Source organism: Oncorhynchus kisutch, linkage group LG28 (genome assembly GCF_002021735.2).
Source record: "Oncorhynchus kisutch isolate 150728-3 linkage group LG28, Okis_V2, whole genome shotgun sequence".
In the NCBI taxonomy this organism is placed as follows: Eukaryota; Metazoa; Chordata; class Actinopteri; order Salmoniformes; family Salmonidae; genus Oncorhynchus; species Oncorhynchus kisutch.
This window is the reverse complement of record NC_034201.2, coordinates 18601698-18620557: the sequence shown is the minus strand read 5'-3', so window position 1 is coordinate 18620557 and position 18860 is coordinate 18601698. Positions and strand designations below refer to the sequence as shown.

Here is an 18860-nt window from a genome sequence, read left to right as displayed (position 1 = left end):
TCCCAGTCTCATCTCCCAGCCCTATGGAAATAAACGTTTCTATGCCAATTTTGTCTACATGGATTTTATAATGCCGTATGTTTTTCTGGCCACTTACGCAACGTAGTCGTTTACGCTCATTCTTCAACATAAAGGCGTGAAACTACGTCACAATGCTGTAGACACCTTAGGGAATACGTAGAAAAAGGAATCTGGTTGATATCCCTTTCAGTGACCAATAGGGGTGCATAGGAACACAACGGTTTCAAAACATGAGTCACTTGCTTTCGCCTGTAATATCAGTTCTGTTATACTCACAGACAATATTTTGACAGTTTTGGAAACTTTAGAGTATTTTCTATCCTAAGCTGTCAATTATATGCATATTCTAGCATCTGGTCCTGAGAAATAGGCGGTTTACTTAAAAATAGTGCCCCCTAGTTTCAAGCGGTTTTAATCAACAAAGCATGAGAAGACTTTGCCTTTGTTTTGGTTTGTTTGTTTGTCAAATAGGGTGTGCAGGGTGAATACGTGGTCTGTCGTACGGTCATTTGGTAAAAACATGTTTTTGACATTTTGCTCAGTACATGGTTTTTGCTGAGGAAATGTACAAGTCTGCTGTTAATGATAATGCAGAGGATTTTCCCATGGTTGCTGTTGACATGTCCCACGGTAGTTATTGGGGTCAAATTTTTCTCTACTTTTGTGGATTGAGGTTATCAGTCTTTGGTTCCAAATATTGGGGAATGTGCCTGAGCTGAGGATGATGGTAAAGAGTTTAAGTATAGCCAATTGGAATTTGTGGTCTGTATATTTTATCATTTCATTTAGGATACCATCAACCCCACAGGCCTTTTTGGGTTGGAGGGTTTGTATTTTGCCCTGTAGTTTGTTCAATATATAATTGGAGAATCCAGTGGGTTCTGGTAGTCTTTAATAGTTCGTTCTAATACTTGTAATTGATCATGTATGTTTTTGCTGTTTGTTCTTTATCCCTTTCGCTTTACCTCTTCCTCTCGGTCATGACTAGATGGCATCCAGCTATGGTCAACTTTACTCTGTTTTTTTGGGGGGGGGGGGGGGGGGGCAGGACGACTATTAAAGATTTGAAAACATAACGGTACCGAAACCTATCAAAGTTCGTCATTAATTTATTTTCACATTTGTTTGTACACTCACATGGCAATCAGACTAAAATACTGAATTCTGATGTGTGGGATATAGAGGAGGTGGTTGCTGTGTCGGTGAGAGGTTCTGCCTGTCACTTGTTCTCATCAGGCAGCCAGTCTCAGAAGGGGGACTTGAAGAAGGGGGACTGCAAAGTCCAGGCACTGCTGCTCTCTTTGTGTTTGCAGTGCTAGTGTTTTTAATCATGTGTGTATTTCACGTATTTATGTACCCAGTATAATAGAGCAAGAACTTTCTTAGCAGAACATGACAACAGTAGCTGTAGATGATGTAATGAAAAGTTGGTAGGGTGGTTGGTAATGGAGGACATCAGGTGGATCCACATCTGGGTGTTGGACAGAACCCCTAGGTCCTGGAGAACAGGAGCAGAATAAAAGGGAACAGGGTAGGAGACAGATGTAAACAAGCAAACACACAGGTTACACTTTACTGTGAGAAAATGTGATGAATTAGTGCAGTGTTATAAATGGGAGATATGTACCTTACAACACTTTTGGAAGGTACAGCCTACCTCAAGCTGGTCCGACTCAGAGCACAGAGAATCAGACTGATCCGAACTCACTGGTTCTGGTGGATGGGATGTCTCCTGGTCCATTCACCAAACCTGGAGGAGGGGGTAGGAAAGCAATATCTATTGACAATGTAAGACATTGAAGTATGTCTTATATACCATGGAAAAACAAATTGTAATAAAAAGTATATAAACAAGCCATTGGTGACAGAATATAACCGGTCTGGCTAGCTAGCCAGCTCCTGTAGCTGAGGTATATAAGTAGAGTAGCTAGCAACATCAATCTAAAAACAGCTTAAATGGTTTGTTCCTATTTAACAATATGTACTTAAATACAGTGGCTTGTGAAAGTATTCACCCCTCTTGGCATTTTTCCTATTTTGTTGCCTTACAACCTGGAATTAAAATTGTTTTGGGGGTTTGTAGTATTTGATTGATACAGCATGCCTATCACTTTCAAGATGCAAAATATTTCTTGTGAAACAAACGAAATAACACAAAAAAACAGAACTTGAGCGTAAAAAAAACGAACTATTCAGCACTCCAAAAGTCTACTTTGTAGAGCCACCTTTTGCAGCAATTATAGCTGCAAGTCTCTTTGGGTATGTCTCTATAAGCTTGGCACATCTAGCTACTGGGATTTTTGGCCATTCATCAATGCAAAACTGCTCCAGCTCCTTCAAGTTGGATGGGTTCCGCTGGTGTACAGCAATCGTTTAAGTCATACCACTGATTCTCAATTGGATTGAGGTCTGGGCTTTGACTAGGCCTTTCCAAGACATTTAAATGTTTCCCCTTAAACCACTCGAGTGTTGCTTTAGCAGTATGCTTAGAGTCATTGTCCTGCTGGAAGATGAACCTCAGTCCCAGTCTCAAATCTCTTGAAGATTGAAACGGGTTTCCCTCAAGAATTTCCCCGTATTTAGCTCCATCCATCATTCCTTCAAAATCTGACCAGTTTCCCAGTCCCTGCCATGGGGAAAAATCTCCCCACAGCGTGATGCTGCCACCACCATGCTTCACTTTGGGGATGTTATTCTCGGGGTGATGAGGTGGCGGGTTTGTGCCAGACATAGCATTTTCCTTAAATGTTTTAGTCTCATCTGACCAGAGTACCTTCTTCCATATGTTTGGGGAGTCTCCCACATGCCTTTTGTCGAACACCAAACGTTTGCTTATTTTTTTTCTTTAACAATGGCTTTCTTCTGGCCACTCTTCCGTAAAGCTCAGCTCTGTTGAGTCTACAACTTAAAGTGGTCTTATGGACAGATACTCCAATTTCTTCTGTGGAGCTTTGCAGCTCCTTCAGGGTTATCGTTGGTCTCTTTGTTTCTTCTGATTAATGCCCTCCTTGCCTGGTCTGTGAGTTTTGGTGGGTGGCCCTCTCTTGGCAGGATTGTTGTGGTGCCATATTCTTTCAATTTTTTAAATAATGGATTTAATGGTGCTCTGTGGGATGTAAAAAAAAAAATGTATAACCCAACCCTGATCTGTTCTTCTCCTACAACGTTGTCCCTGACCTGTTTGGAGAGCTCCTTGGTCTTCATGGTGCCACTTGCTTAGTGGTGTTGCAGACTCTGGGCCTTTCAGAACAGGTGTATACAGTGGGGCAAAAAAGTATTTAGTCAGCCACCAATTGTGCAAGTTCTCCCACTTAAAAAGATGAGGCCTGTAATTTTCATCAAAGGTAGTACACTTCAACTATGACAGACTAAATGAGAAAAAAAATTCCAGAAAATCACATTGTAGTTGAGTTTTTACCAAAAAGTTATATTTTGGTTTCATCTGACCATATGACATTCTCCCAATCTTCTTCTGGATCATCCAAATGCTCTCTAGCAAACTTCAGACGGGCCTGGACATGTACTGGCTTAAGCAGGCGGACACGTCTGGCACTGCAGGATTTGAGTCCCTGGCGGCGTAGTGTGTTACTGATGGTAGGCTTTGTTACTTTGGGCCCAGCTCTCTGCAGGTCATTCACTAGGTCCCCCCGTGTGGTTATGTTTTTGCTCACCGTTCTTGTGATCATTTTGACCCCACGGGGTGAGATCTTGCATGGAGCCCCAGATCGAGGGAGATTATCAGTGGTCTTGCATGTCTTCCATTTCCTATTAATTGCTCCCACAGTTGATTTCTTCAAACCAAGCTGCTTACCAATTGCAGATTCAGTCTTCCCAGCCGGGTGCAGGTCTACAATTTTGTTTCTGGTGTCCTTTGACAGCTCTTTGGTCTTGGCCATAGTGGAGTTTGGAGTGTGACTGTTTGTGGTTGTGGACAGGTGTCTTTTATACTGATAACAAGTTCAAACAGGTGCCATTAATACAGGTAACGAGTGGAGGACAGAGGAGCTCTTAAAGAATAAGTTACAAGTCTGTGAAAGCCAGACATCTTGCTTGTTGGTAGGTGACCAAATACTTATTTTTCACCATAATTTGCAAATAAATTCATTAAAAATCCTACAATGTGATTTTCTGGATTTCTTTTCTGATTTTGTCTGTCATAGTTGAATTGTACCTATGATGCAAATTACAGGCCTCTCTCATCTTTTTAAGTGGGAGAACTTGCACAATTGGTGGCTGACTAAATACTTTTTTGCCCCACTGTATATACTGAGATTATGTGACACTTAGATTGCACACAGGTGGACTTTATTGAACTAATTATGTGACTTCTGAAGGTAATTGGTTGCACCAGATCTTATTTAGGGGCTTCATAGCAAAGGGGGTGAATACATATGCACTCAACACTTTATTTTATAGAATTTTTTGAAACAAGTCATTTTTTAAAATTTAACTTAGTAGTTAGCAGGTAGTCACTGTCAAAAACACCGTCTTTGGGGAGCAAATCTGAGGTAATCATTTTGCGAGGACTAGATGAGGTGAACTAGAACTGCCCGCATCCTCCTTCGCAACTGCTACGAGGTAAAATGGAGCCAAGTAACCAGCATAGCAACGGATGCTTTGGTTCATTACTTAATCCGGTCAGAATGTTGCAAGTTTTGGCAACAGAAACTAGAACTCATCGAATCCCGTAGAGGGGGACACTATTTGGCATGACAGGCCCTAATTGGCCCCGTAATACAAACCCCTTTACTCTCTGACTACACTGAATGTGCATAATGCATAACATGTGTATTCTCTTGTTGTATTGTAGGTGATGTTGGGGATCTTCTTCAGTGCAAAGTCTGCTGTATTGATTGAGGACGTGCCCTTCACAGAGGAGGACATCCGCAATGAGTAAGTGGTGTGAAGGAAAGGAACCATTAGACTCTTACAATGAACTGAGTTTCCTTTCTAGTTTAGATCCCTTTTGAATTCACCCTTAGAAAACCATCCCATGTTGTCTCTCTTGGGTTTTCCCCCAAACTCAACTGTTTCTTTCATCTCTCTCTCTCTGCCCCACAGTAAGAACCCCCCGGGGACCATATATGGACTCTACAACCAGGTGGGCATCAACTGCTTCATCGCAGCAGCCATTTATGTTGCAGTGGGGGCGGTGTCACTCTGCCAGGTTCGACTCAACAAGCGCCAGGAGTACATGGTGACATAAGTTCCCCTGCAGCATCAGAAGATTACACACACACACACTCTATTTCAAGTTCTCAAGGGAAGCAACCTTATAAAAAGCTATTTATTTGTAACTTCAGAGTAAAACATTCAACATAAGTCATGTCTGTTATATGCTAATGAATCATTCCTTGTATTTGCATACAACTATTTATTGAATTGACCAAAAATGCGAACTGTCAATTGATCATGGTGAATAAAATTGTAAATCTTGTTCCCCTCAAGGACCATTTCAGTGCATACATCATGTGTGCTAGATAACTCAACACACATTCCTAGATGCAACAGACAATTAAAAGTTTTAAAAGATATATAGAGCAATCGTAGTTCACAATGGTCAATGTTTGTCAAATCAAGAGATATGTCAAAAATGGTTAAATATGTACATTTTGTGTACTGTCTTTCGTGTTTGCTGTTGTGAATTGTATGCTGTTGAGATAGCTCTTAATTTGTTAGTCACTTATGTAGTAGTTCCTCAGAAAAATATGGTGCACCAAATGTTTGAATGAAGTATTTATTTAATGTGTTTGTTTTCCTGAGTGTAATGATGTGAAAGGCTCTATCTAAATGGTACTTGATGTGAAGGACCTCAATCTCTTGTAGATGTTCCCTGCAATAAACTGGAAGGATTAAAAGGAAATTGCTTCCTTGACGATACATGTTTGACAAAAGGCCATAGCCAAGCCTCCCCGAAAAGAAAACATGACAGTGGCAAGGATAAACATTGGGGTTTGATGGGCTCTATTCAATCCATATTGCAGAAGTTCAGCATTAAAGCCCAATTGAAATTTAAAGGCAATGGTCCCGCGTTGACGGTAAATGCTGCATATGTCTGCTCAATTGGAAATTACCATTAGATTTTTATTGCGCATACAGATTGAAATGTATTTATAATACAGGCATCAGCCAGGTCTCTTTCAGCTTCTAATAAAAGCAATTTATTTTAGCTGAATACATTGTGTATAATAGTTTAAAGATAGAAATCCATTACCCCTCTCTTACCACTGGTGAAATACAATGGTTTTACATGCGGAATTAAACTGAAATCAGACAGATCTGGGATTCAATGATATTTGTTTGCGGTGTACCACTTCAGTTCATTACTAAATGAAAAAGTTCAAGTAAAAATACAAATCAATACATTAACAATTATATTCTAGCTCAAGTCATTGGTTATGTGGCCAAAGTTGCCAGTAATCCAACTTTTCATCCACAAACCTTTTCTCATTCAGGATGGACTTCAATCTTTGAGAGTTGTAATTCTATTGCCTTGTATTTTTGCCTCTGCAAAAGGTGGCATTATCTTAAGAAGCCTCTCTTCAAAGTCTCCCTCAAGTTTAATGCCATAGGTCTGTACCAGGATCTCCGATGCTACAATGAAGGGTCTCAGCTTTCCATCTGTCTGTTTCCATGGTCACCCCCATCTTAGTACACTTTTCAATTGCTTCAATAGACAGCCTCACAGTCTCCAAAGCAGCAGGCTGGACCTAATTTACACCACAGAGTGAGAGAGACCATAACATTTATAGGTTTTATATGAATATCATCACTAGCCTGCAATAAAGAGCTGATCATCTATTTGAAAAGCAGAGGCAATGGCAGACCACCCGGCCCTTAGTAACAGGACCCACCTTATAAACACTGGTTCTTCCAGTTGAGTTGAGAGAAATACTGTCAAAGTACTCACTGGAGTACACATTGGTCACCCTTACGGCATCTCCAACCAAAGCACTGCAGTTGCGGGCCTGCTCTCTCCAGAGACAGACCTCAAAAGAACCAGTCTCATCCTGCAAGGTCATGCTGTGGCGCTCAATCAACTTCCTGGTGCTCTCCTTTTTCACATTCACTTTACTCACAGGTGTCTTCTGAACAAAGAGAGGGTGTTGTTAACTAAAAACAATTAACAAAGGGTTATTTTAAGGTCATTTCAAGAGGTACTGTATGACTCACATCAATAACAGTTCCATCAATGCTCATCTAGCTGCCTGGGTAAGAGGCCTTGACATCAGTGATGGAGCAGATTGGATGGTGGGCCGGATCAATGAGCATTCTTGCCTCCAACTCCAGCCTCTGAGGAACTTCTAATTGGCTTGTTTTGGACACTTTTCCTTTTTTTGTGACCTTCACTATATCCCCTTCCACAATGAGGGCTTTGAACTGGTAAAAGCTTCCCTTTTGGAATAAGTCGCATCACTCCTTCTCATATACAGTGACTTTGATACTGGCTGTGTCATCAGTCAGACCCACATGGAAAATATATATATATTTTTTTGCCTTTGTGTCATAATATATCAGATCAGATTTTTATCGCCAAGTCCTCCCAGGTTTTTCATATCTGCGATGGTTAGCATCTGACAAACACAGTGTAGAAGAGGATCTGTCACACAATTTATAACCACATATAATATCCAATTGACTCTATGTGACCGATCAGGTATTTAACCCTTGACTGTAGGCGTCTGTGTGACTCAAGCTCTGGGACCTAATGAGTCTTCAGGTTTCAGAAAAGGATAGGCTGAGTTTACACAGGCAGACAGATTCTGAATTTTTTCCCAATTATTGGCTAAAGAATTTATCTGATTGGTAAAAAACTAAACAATAAGTGAAACAAATATCACCATTGGGTTGCCTGTGTAAATACAGCCAAACTTACACAGGAGTTGGATTTGCACTTGGAAGAGGGGGGAGGATTACCCTGAGAATGTACAAATATGTGTGGTTCTGTCATATAAACATAATGGGTAGAACATACATAAATATTACTGTAATTATATGGGGGGTTTAGTCAAACCATCCTCACCTATACCAGTTCAAAGTATCTGTGTCGCTAACTTCAGCTTGTAAATGGATTGCAAAATGTGCCCATACCTTGTTATTTTCCCCTTGCACCTTGTTCTCTGGAACTTAAAACAAATGAGTCACAATGAATTCTGCTCAAAATTGGCATGACAAAATTAAAATAATAATTGTCAAGTGAACATCTACAGTTCAAGTTGGAAATGTACATACACCTTAGCCAATACATTTAAACTCAGTTTTTCACAATTGCTGACATTTAATACTAGTAAAAATTCCCTGTCTTAGGTCAGTTTGGATCACGACTTCATTTTAAGAACGTGAAATGTCAGAATAATATTAAAAATTATTAATAATAATTGGTTTCTTTCATCACATTCCCAGTGGGTCAGAAGCTTACATGCACTCAATTAGTATTTGGTAGCATTGCCTTTAAATTGTTTAACTTGGGTCAAACGTTTTGGGTAGCCTTCCACAAACTTCCCACAATAAGTTGGGTGAATTTTGGCCCATTCCTCCTGACAGAGCTGGTGTCAGGTTTGTAGGCATCCTTGCTCGCACATGCTTTTTCAGTTCTTCCCACACATTTTCTATGGGATTGAGGTCAGGGCTTTGTGATGGCCACTCCAATACCTTGACTTGGTTGTCCTTAAGCCATTTTTCCACAACTTTGGAAGTATGCTTGGGGTCATTGTCCATTTGGAAGACCCATTTGTGACCAAGTTTTAACTGATGCCTTGAGATGTTGCTTTAATAGATCCACATAATTTTTCTGCCTCATGATGGCATCTATTTTGTGAAGTGCAGCAGTCCCTACTGCAGCACAGCACCCACACAACATGATGCTGCCACCACCGTGCTTCACGGTTGGGATGGTGTCTTCGGTTTGCAAGCCTCCACCTTTTTCCTCCAAACATAATGATGGTCATTAAGGCCAAACAGTTCTATTTTTGTTTCATCAGAACAGAGGACATGTCTCCAAAAAGTACGATTTTTGTCCCCATGTGCAGTTGCAAACCGTAGTCTGGCTTTTTTATGGTGGGTTTGGAGCAGTGACTTCTTCCTTGCTGAGCAGCCTTTCAGGTTATGTCGATATAGGACTCGTTTTTATTGTGGATATAGATACTTTTGAACCTGTTTCCTCCAGCATCTTCGCAAGGTCCTTTGCTGTTGTTCTGAGATTGATTTGCACTTTTCGCACCAAAGTACGTTCATCTCTAGGATTCAGAACACGTCTCCTTCCTGAGCGGTATGACGGCTACGTGGTCCCATGGTGTTTATACTTGCGTACTATTGTTTGTATAGATTAGCGTGGTACCTTCAGGCATTTGAAAATTGCTCCCAAGGATGAACCAGACTTGTGGAGGTCTACAATTTATTTTCTGAAGTCGTGGCTGATTTCTTTTGATTTTCCCATGATGTCAAGCAAAGAAGCAGTGAGTTTGAAGGTAGGCCTTGAAATACATCAACAAGTACACCTCCAATTGACTCAAATGATGTCAATTAGCCTATCAGAAGCTTCTAAAGCCATGACATAATTTCATGAAATTTTCCAAGCTGTTTAAAGGCACAGTCAACTTAGTGTATGTCAAATTCTGACCCACTGGAATTGTGATACAGTGAATTATAAGTGAAATAATCTGTCTGTAAATAATTGTTGGAAATATTACTTGTGTCATGCACAAAGTAGATGTCCTACCCGACTTGCCAAAACTATTGTTTGTGAACCAGAAATTTGTGGAGTGGTTGAAAAATGAGTATTAATGACTCCAACCTAAGTCTATGTAAACTTCCGACTTCAACTGTATGTAGAATATGAATGGCCCTCATAAATTGATTGACTGAAACTTGAAAACATATTCTTTAGAACCTGGTTCTGACTCCTTGTCCTCTGATTCGCTCATATATTTCCTCTTCTGTCCTGAAAAAAAAATGTATTTTCTATCAAATAATAATTGTATTGTTGTTTTTATGAATATTGTTTTTCCTTCATCTCAATGTCCTATGCACAACAGAAATGTACCACTAGACTAGAGCAGTGGAAATCTACTTTAAATTAATTTCCTATACCAACAGTTCAAGTGATCTCATCATTCACACACCCTGCTAGATGTTACTAATTTGAATGGACACTGGACCAACGGAGAAAATTCATGTAGTCAAAAACACTATCTCAAATCAAATAAATTCAAACCAGTGGCTGCAGGTATCTCTTCCTCAGCCTCGAATCAGTTATGCGGTTCTTATGCAGTCCTACAGGGATGGGAAAAACAAACACAATAATTAACAACCCAGTGGGCATTTGACATGATAACGACGTCTTTTACTTGTTGAAATCTGGTCAGGACGTTTTATAACCAGACCCCAACCAGATTAAGACGTAAAAGACGTCATGTGTTCTTTACATTTTGTTGTGTAGGAAATAGAAATGTGTCTGTCATTATTTACACTACAGTCTAACTGTTTTTCAACTAAACTGTTTTTGGAATATCAAATGCCAACAACAATGGTGGTTTAGTTTGTCTTGCAAAATAACCTTTTTTTGTCTAACATTGTGGATGTCAATGTCAACAATTAAATGTTTAAAAACAATATATTATTAGTTTTTTTTGAAGTAGCTTAAAAAATATATTTCCTTAGTAAGTAACTAGTAGTAACTAGTAAGCTATGTGACTGACTTCCTATTCATCTGTAGACTATTTTTTTATTTTTTTTATCAGAACACAAAAGGTTTGGAACGACAACAAGCTGTCAATCATTTACATAACTACGTTTCACAGGTCATGGCTAGAAAGTAACCAGCTTTTGCCAAAATAACGTCAGATTAAATTTCTCGTAGCATTTTGGAAGAATTTACGCTGCAGGTTAGGAGAATTAACATAGCATGTTAGGAGCATTAGGTTAAGGTTAGGAAAATAATTAGGCTTAGGGTTAGCTCAAATGCACACAACAAAATCTACCTTTGACATTAATTTGACAAAAGCTGGATCCCTTCTAGCCATGTCTCAAAGGGATTGAAGAAAACAGAATTATTCTGTTGATTATTCTTCGCATTTAGGCTACGCATAAAGTAGGCTACTTAGCCTTGGCTCCTTGAGTTTAGTTAGCTCCTCTACGGGAGGCTTGTACCTTGGGATAATAGTTCATTTGGCTGGTGTGTAACATTCATTGGGTTGTAATATATTGTAACCTACATCGAATCTATCTGCCACAGTTTTGTAAATGTCTTATGATTAAATATTTGTTTTTCCTCTTTCCAAAGATGCCTTCATGCAATGAGGAAAAGTGGTGCCAAGCGCTCACTAAGATTATAGAGGAACGCCCTAACAAAAGTAAAACAATGGACCTTTATATACTCTGTCCCAGTGTTTCTATGCATGTAATGTATTTTGATGAATTCTGAAACAATCGCTGTATGCAGATGTGCAAAAAATTGTAATATAGATTCGTTTTTGCCATTGCTTGATCAATTTTAAATAATTTGTTGCAGATTTCAACTTAATTTTTTCGTGACTATGGAAACAATTAGACATTTAATTAACAATTGTTTCAATATCCAACTTTATTCTCTGCTATTTACAGTAGGTAATAAACTATAGTCAGGTGGTCATTACCAGGTTATGATGAGGTCTTAACCTAATGCTCCTAACATGCTATGTTAATTCTCCTAACCTGCAGCGTAAATTCTTCTAAAATGCTACGAAAAATTAAATCTGACGTTATTTTGACAAAAGCTGGTTACTTTCTAGCCATGACCTGTGAAACGTAGTTATGTAAATGATTGACAGCTTGTTATCGTTCCAAACCTTTTGTGTTCTGATAAAAATATATATATATAATTAGTCTACAGATGAATAGGAAGTCAGTCACATAGCTTACTAGTTTACTAAGGAAATATATTTTTTAATAATATATTGTTTTTAAACATTTAATTGTTGACATTGACATCCACAATGTTAGACAAAAAAAGGTTATTTTGCAAGACAAACTAAACCACCATTGTTGTTGGCATTTGATATTCCAAAAACAGTTTAGTTGAATAACAGTTAGACTGTAGTGTAAATAATGACAGACACATTTCTATTTCCTACACAACAAAATGTAAAGAACACAGATAATCTCTTTTGGCAAGTGCCCTAACTGCAGGGTTGGGGAGTATCGGATTACATGTAATCCCTTACATGTAAAGGATTACACAACCGGTAACTGTAATCCGTTATTATTACCAGCAATCAGATTACAGATACTTTTGAAAAACTAGATGATTACTTCGAGGGTTGCTTTTACATTCAGAAAGTATGTTTGCGAAAAAAAAATATTTGACACTTCTGTTTTCTTAATGACATTTCAAATCAACATTGAAAAAAGGCGCAAATGTAAGTTTGTTCTACCTGAGCGAGCCTGACCACAAATCAGAGACCACTATGATGACACACCAAATGTGTTTGATGGATCGCGGGAAAAGAGCTGTGTCTTCCAATGGTGCGACTGCCATCGGCATCAAAAGATTATCGCATTTGAATAAACGCTTGGAGGTAAGGATGACAGCAGTGGTGTAGTCTACGGCGATGCAGATATCACTTACTATTGATATCTACATAACACATTGATGTGAATCACACTGCTGCTCTCTCATTTAGCTATTTGTGCCTTACGGATTGTGGTTGTTGTGGACAGCTGATTACAAATCTAAATGTGTAATTCAACACAATATTGGTTGAATTCAAGAAGTTTAAACTGCCTATCAATCATTGTTTTTTAAACCAGTGAACAGACAGTGAACACTGAGCTCTTGCAACAGCTGCATAATGTGGATCCCAAACCTATGGAATAAAAGAGGGGCTTTTTTTGCTCAATCTAATTTTTGCTGATAACAAACAAAAAAATCCATAGGCCGAATGAACACATGCTCAAACTTGTACACATTTTTTGGATTTATAAATGATATATACACAACTGGTCAAAAGTTTTAGAACACCTACTCATTCAAAGGTTTTTCTTTATTTTTACTATTTTTTTTGTAGAATAATAGTGACGTCAAAACTATGAAATAACACATGGAATAATATATTAAACAAAAAAAGTGTTAAACAAATCTAAATATATGATATATTTGAGATTCTTCAAATAGCCACCCTTTGCCTTGATGACAGCTTTGCACACTCTTGGCATTCTCTCAACCAGTTTCACCTGGAATGCTTTTCCAACCGTTTAGGTGTTCTAAAACTTTTGGCCGGTAGTGTGTGTATGACGGGACGCCACTGTACACAGGACAACACAACCAGTTATCTACAAGGTTGTACCCATATTAATGTAATCATTATAATGCTTTACTGCCTTGTGCAGTCAACTGGTGTCTAGTTGTCTTTTTGGTCAGGGAATTAACAAAGTTAGACCTATATTTACTATGGGAATGACCTTTTGTGATGATGGGTGGAGGTCTTGTGATGTTGGAGGGTACTCTGTCTGGCTCAACCATGGCCAAGGCTTGGAATGGAACTCGTGGCACCTGTTTGGTCAGGTAATATAAGGAGATATTCAAAAAGTGTATTTGGTATCAATACAATTCCATCTAGACAAATAAACAAGCTTGTAGAAGTTCACTTGTTGTTTGTCTGTTAGTAAACCAGCGGTCCCTACCTGAGAGGTGTCATGGGAGGAGAGTGTGAGCTGAGATAGGTCTGGCATGGGGACCGACAGGATGTTGTTGGGGTATTCGAGTAGGTAGGAATCCACTAGGGTGTGACCACCCTTAGCGCTTCCTTCTCTTCACTCTCCTTGCCTTCCGTGTCACTGCAGGATGATTCTAGGATCTCGCTCATGTCCATGTTCCTGAATGTCAGGTCATCATTGCAGATGCTGATATTACCTAGACAGAGAGAATAAAGGCATTTAAAAATGAGGAGCAATTACAAAGAAGAATCACATAGGACCCAAGGCCAAGGTTGGTTATTGTTGATCACAAGAGAAACAGAAAGTGAGACAGAGAAAGATAAACAGACAGAGAGAGAGAGAGAGAGATAGAGAGAGAGAGAGAGAAATGCAGGCAAAGAGAAACAGACGCAAATAGATGGAGAGACAGAACGAGACACAGAGAGAGACAGAGGCAGAGATAAAGACAGACAGAGAGAGAGAAAGAGACAGATAGGGCTGATCCCAATTAGTCGACTGGTCGATTGTTTGGTCGATAAGCTGTTGGTTGACCGAGATTTTTCTTTGTCAAGCAGTAGCAAATATACAGTGCATTCGAGAAGTATCAAATCAAATCAAATGTATTTATATAGCCCTTCGTACATCAGCTGATATCTCAAAGTGCAGTACAGAAACCCAGCCTAAAACCCCAAACAGCAAGCAATGCAGGTGTAGAAGCACGGTGGCTAGGAAAAACTCCCTAGAATGGCCAAAACCTAGGAAGAAACCTAGAGAGGAACCAGGCTATGTGGGGTGGCCAGTCCTCTTCTGGCGATGCCGGGTGGAGATTATAACAGAACATGGCCAAGATGTTCAAATGTTCATAAATGACCAGCATGGTCCAATAATAATAAGGCAGAACAGTTGAAACTGGAGCAGCAGCACGGCCAGGTGGACTGGGGACAGCAAGGAGTCATCATGTCAGGTAGTCCTGAGGCATGGTCCTAGGGCTCAGGTCCTCCGAGAGAGAGAGAGAAAGAAAGAGAGAAAGAGAGAATTAGAGAGAGCACACTTAAATTCACACAGGACACCGAATAGGACAGGAGAAGTACTCCAGATATAACAAACTGACCCTAGCCCCCCGACACATAAACTACTGCAGCATAAATACTGGAGGCTGAGACAGGAGGGGTCAGGAGACACTGTGGCCCCATCCGAGGACACCCCCGGACAGGGCCAAACAGGAAGGATATAACCTCACCCACTTTGCCAAAGCACAGCCCCCCACACCACTAGAGGGATATCTTCAACCACCAACTTACCATCCTGAGACAAGGCTGAGTATAGCCCACAAAGATCTCCGCCACGGCACAACCCAAGGGGGGGGTGCCAACCCAGACAGGATGACCACATCAGTGACTCAACCCACTCAGGTGACGCACCCCTCCCAGGGACGGTATGAGAGCCCCAGTAAGCCAGTGACTCAGCCCCTGTAATAGGGTTAGAGGCAGAGAATCCCAGTGGAAAGAGGGGAACCGGCCAGGCAGAGACAGCAAGGGCGGTTCGTTGCTCCAGAGCCTTTCCGTTCACCTTCCCACTCCTGGGCCATACTACACTCAATCATATGACCCACTGAAGAGATGAGTCTTCAGTAAAGACTTCAAGGTTGAGACCGAGTTTGCGTCTCTGACATGGGAGGAATAGGAGAAATCCCAGCCTCCAGCTGTTTGCTTAGAAATTCTAGGGACAATTAGGAGGCCTGCGTCTTGTGACCGTAGCGTACGTGTAGGTATGTATGGCAGGACCAAATCAGAGAGATAGGTAGGAGCAAGCCCATGTAAATGCTTTGTAGGTTAGCAGTAAAACCTTGAAATCAGCCCTTGCTTTGACAGGAAGCCAGTGTAGGGAGGCTAGCACTGGAGTAATATGATCACATTTTTGGGTTCTAGTCAGGATTCTAGCAGCCCTATTTAGCACTAACTGAAGTTTATTTAGTGCTTTATCCGGGTAGCCAGAAAGTAGAGCATTGCAGTAGTCTAACCTAGAAGTGACAAAAGCATGGATTAATTTTTCTGCATCATTTTTGGACAGAAAGTTTCTGATTTTTGCAATGTTACGTAGATGGAAAAAAGCAGTCCTTGAAATGGTCTTGATATGTTCTTCAAAAGAGAGATCAGGGTCCAGAGTAACGCCGAGGTCCTTCACAGTTTTATTTGAGACGACTGTACAACCATTAAGATTAATTGTCAGATTCAACAGAAGGTCTCTTTGTTTCTTGGGACCTAGAACAAGCATCTCTGTTTTGTCCGAGTTTAAAAGTAGAAAGTTTGCAGCCATCCACTTCCTTATGTCTGAAACACATGCTTCTAGCGAGGGCAATTTTGGGGCTTCACCATGTTTCATTGAAATGTACAGCTGTGTGTCATCCGCATAGCAGTGAAAGTTAACATTATGTTTTCGAATGATATCCCCAAGAGGTAAAATATATAGTGAAAACAATAGTGGTCCTTAAACGGAACCTTGAGGAACACCGAAATTTACAGTTGATTTGTCAGAGGACAAACCATTCACAGAGACAAACTGATATCTTTCCGACAGATAAGATCTAAACCAGGTCAGAACTTGTCCGTGTAGACCAATTTGGGTTTCCAATCTCTCCAAAAGAATGTGGTGATCGATGGTATCAAAAGCAGCACTAAGGTCTAGGAGCACGAGGACAGATGCAGAGCCTCGGTCTGATGCCATTAAAAGGTCATTTACCACCTTCACAAGTGCAGTGTCAGTGCTATGATGGGGTCTAAAACCAGACTGAAACAAGACTGAAGTATACATTGTTTGTCTTCAGCCTTTTCTAAAATTGAGAGGAATGGAAGATTCGATATAGGCCGATTAGTTTTTAAAATATTTTCTGGGTCAAGGTTCGACTTTTTCAAGAGAGGCTTTACTGCCACTTTTAGTGAGTTTGGTACACATCCGGTGGATAGAGAGCTAAATATCAGCTAGATGCAGGCAAAAGTATGCAAGGTGGTATTGAATATCACTGTGTCCATGTGTCACCTCAATTTTTCTCTTGTCCTGTGTGCACCTACATTGTAAACTTTCATTCATAGGTTGTAGCAACCTCGTGATGGGTACAGGTACAATTTGAGTATCATGTTGTAATGCTGTTACATTGAACTGGGTGAATGGAATATGTGACACTCTTCCAATATGCTGTAACGGATTACATGTAAGGGATTACAAAAAACTGTAATTTTAATACTTTACATTACCAGCAAAAATTGTGTAATCAGATTACAGATACTTTTGAAAAACTAGATGATTACTTCGAGGATAACTTTTATATTCAGAAAGCATGTTTGCAGAAAAAAAATGACACTTCTATTTTCTCAATGACATTCAAATCAGCATTGAAAAAGGCACAAGTTTATATTTGTTCTGCCTGAGCAAGTCTGACCTCAAATCAGAGACCACTATGATGACACACCAAATGTGTTTGATGGATCGCGGTAAAAGAGCAGGAATAGGCTTTTACAGGCTACAGTCCAAGCTATATTTTCCAATGGTGCAATTGATGTCGTCATCCAGTGATTATCCAATTTGCCCACTCTGGTTTTGGCACATGCGCTCTAGCCAACAACTCGCAGTGCGGGTAGGCTACCTTCATTATGAGATTATTCTGGATAAAAACGAGATTATTTGTCAGAATAAGAACCTATTTATTGGAAAGGAGCATCAAACTCACTCACCACCCTGTGAAGTTCATCTGTAGCCTAATAATCTGCATGCTTTCGCGAGTCGATGTGCGAGGACCACACAACATATCATCGCGTGACTCCAAATTTACTTCGATATGATGGTTATTATATCAATATTTGCGCATAAAAGCGTTTCCACTGCCATTTCTCCATAATTTAATTTTACCGACACAAAAAGAGCCCACCATGTTGAAGAACAAATTGAATGTCGGCATTTATACAATTTTACCGGCATTTCATGTTTCCATAAACCGAGTCGTCACTTTTTGTTCATGCGCCATGTAATTCATCTTCATGAAATTGTCGGATGGAAACGTGTTTAGTGACCTCCGAACAAACAAATATTTTCGTGGGCGGAGAAAAACCTCTCGCTTCGCCTCTTTCGTCTCTGACTACACTCAGTAGAACGTTTGGTAGCGTTGTGACAGACGCTGTGTTCAGTCTAAAGACATGCAAGTACTGACATGGTTTCTTGCCAATTTTACGTTTTAAAATTATGCCAACAGCAATCGCAACCTCCAACAAGTCGTTTAAATACTTTACCATAAGAACTTCAGAGTAAAGACGGCAATGGAAAGGTGGAATAGTCACGTGCGCGCTGGACTGTTCCAGAGAGATTGTACACAAAATTACCCATTCACTGGTGTCTTCAACACCTGTAAATTGTCAGAGTTATCTGTGGATTTATTACATTTGAATAATGAGTTATTTGTGAATATATTTGCCAACATGTTGTGATTGTCTCTTTTCAGTGTCCAAATTAGCAGAGTGGCTTGATTTAAGGGAGACATTTTGGGATGAGTTACAGAGACCCAGGTAGGAGTGCCAGCTGGAACAGAGTAAAGGTCAGACTAGGCTAGGAGATGGAAACACCTAGAGAAAATCCAGAATTGTGCAAATGTGTTGTAATGCAAACAATGCATCCTATTGATGTGGAAAGATCAACTGACATACAAACCTAATGTTTGATTTGATGTCCATCAGCATTCTCTGACCATATATCAATATGTTCCACAGTTCTGAAGGATATGGTGGAATGACAGCTGACCACAGAGAATTACACCTCATCCTCAGAGAGAGTGAACATATAACAGAAAAGGTGACTGTCAATTATCTTACTGGATCCAGTCCCACTCAACCCATATTTCTTGGTCAGTTTCAAGATTCTTGTGCACTTTTCCATAGATTGTGGAAAGAGTTGTGGGTGCTGCTGCTACATTGGTTCCATTCAATGTCATCCAGTCAATTGGATTCTCTGATGTCTTCGCTTGTGCTGCATCTGGCAACCCAGCCCATACATAGTGGCCTTCTACACAATATTGCTTCTCCTTGCCTTTCCTGCCCATAATTGGATCAAAACAGTGATTGTTTATCTTATTTTTGACCTGCTCTTACCAGTCCAATCTTCCTCTTCTTCCTCCCCAGCTCTCT

At 40.1% G+C, this 18860-nt stretch overlaps 1 protein-coding gene and 1 long non-coding RNA gene across 3 annotated transcripts in view; one reads left to right on the top strand and one right to left on the bottom strand.

Moving 5' to 3' along the window:
- rnasekb (ribonuclease, RNase K b) overlaps nt 1–5884 on the top strand; it is a 7826-nt gene extending 1942 nt beyond the window's left edge. The window contains exons 2-3 of the mRNA XM_020463667.2: nt 4832–4914; nt 5083–5884. Of these exons, the coding sequence (XP_020319256.1) occupies nt 4832–4914; nt 5083–5227 (228 nt within the window). The 3' untranslated portion in view covers nt 5228–5884. The remainder of the gene's footprint in view (nt 1–4831; nt 4915–5082) is intronic.
- Nucleotides 1115–18860, bottom strand: LOC116358152 (uncharacterized). Of its 2 annotated transcripts, XR_004206042.1 has the most exons (11): nt 17973–18860; nt 13681–13909; nt 13459–13549; nt 10235–10293; nt 9911–9961; nt 8113–8147; nt 7195–7595; nt 6876–7109; nt 6463–6731; nt 1679–1771; nt 1115–1519 (listed from the first exon to the last, which is right to left on the bottom strand). It is a non-coding gene; the product is annotated as an uncharacterized LOC116358152 (long non-coding RNA). The 2 variants fall into 2 exon arrangements; XR_004206041.1 differs by lacking the exon at nt 17973–18860 and having other exon boundaries at nt 13681–14101.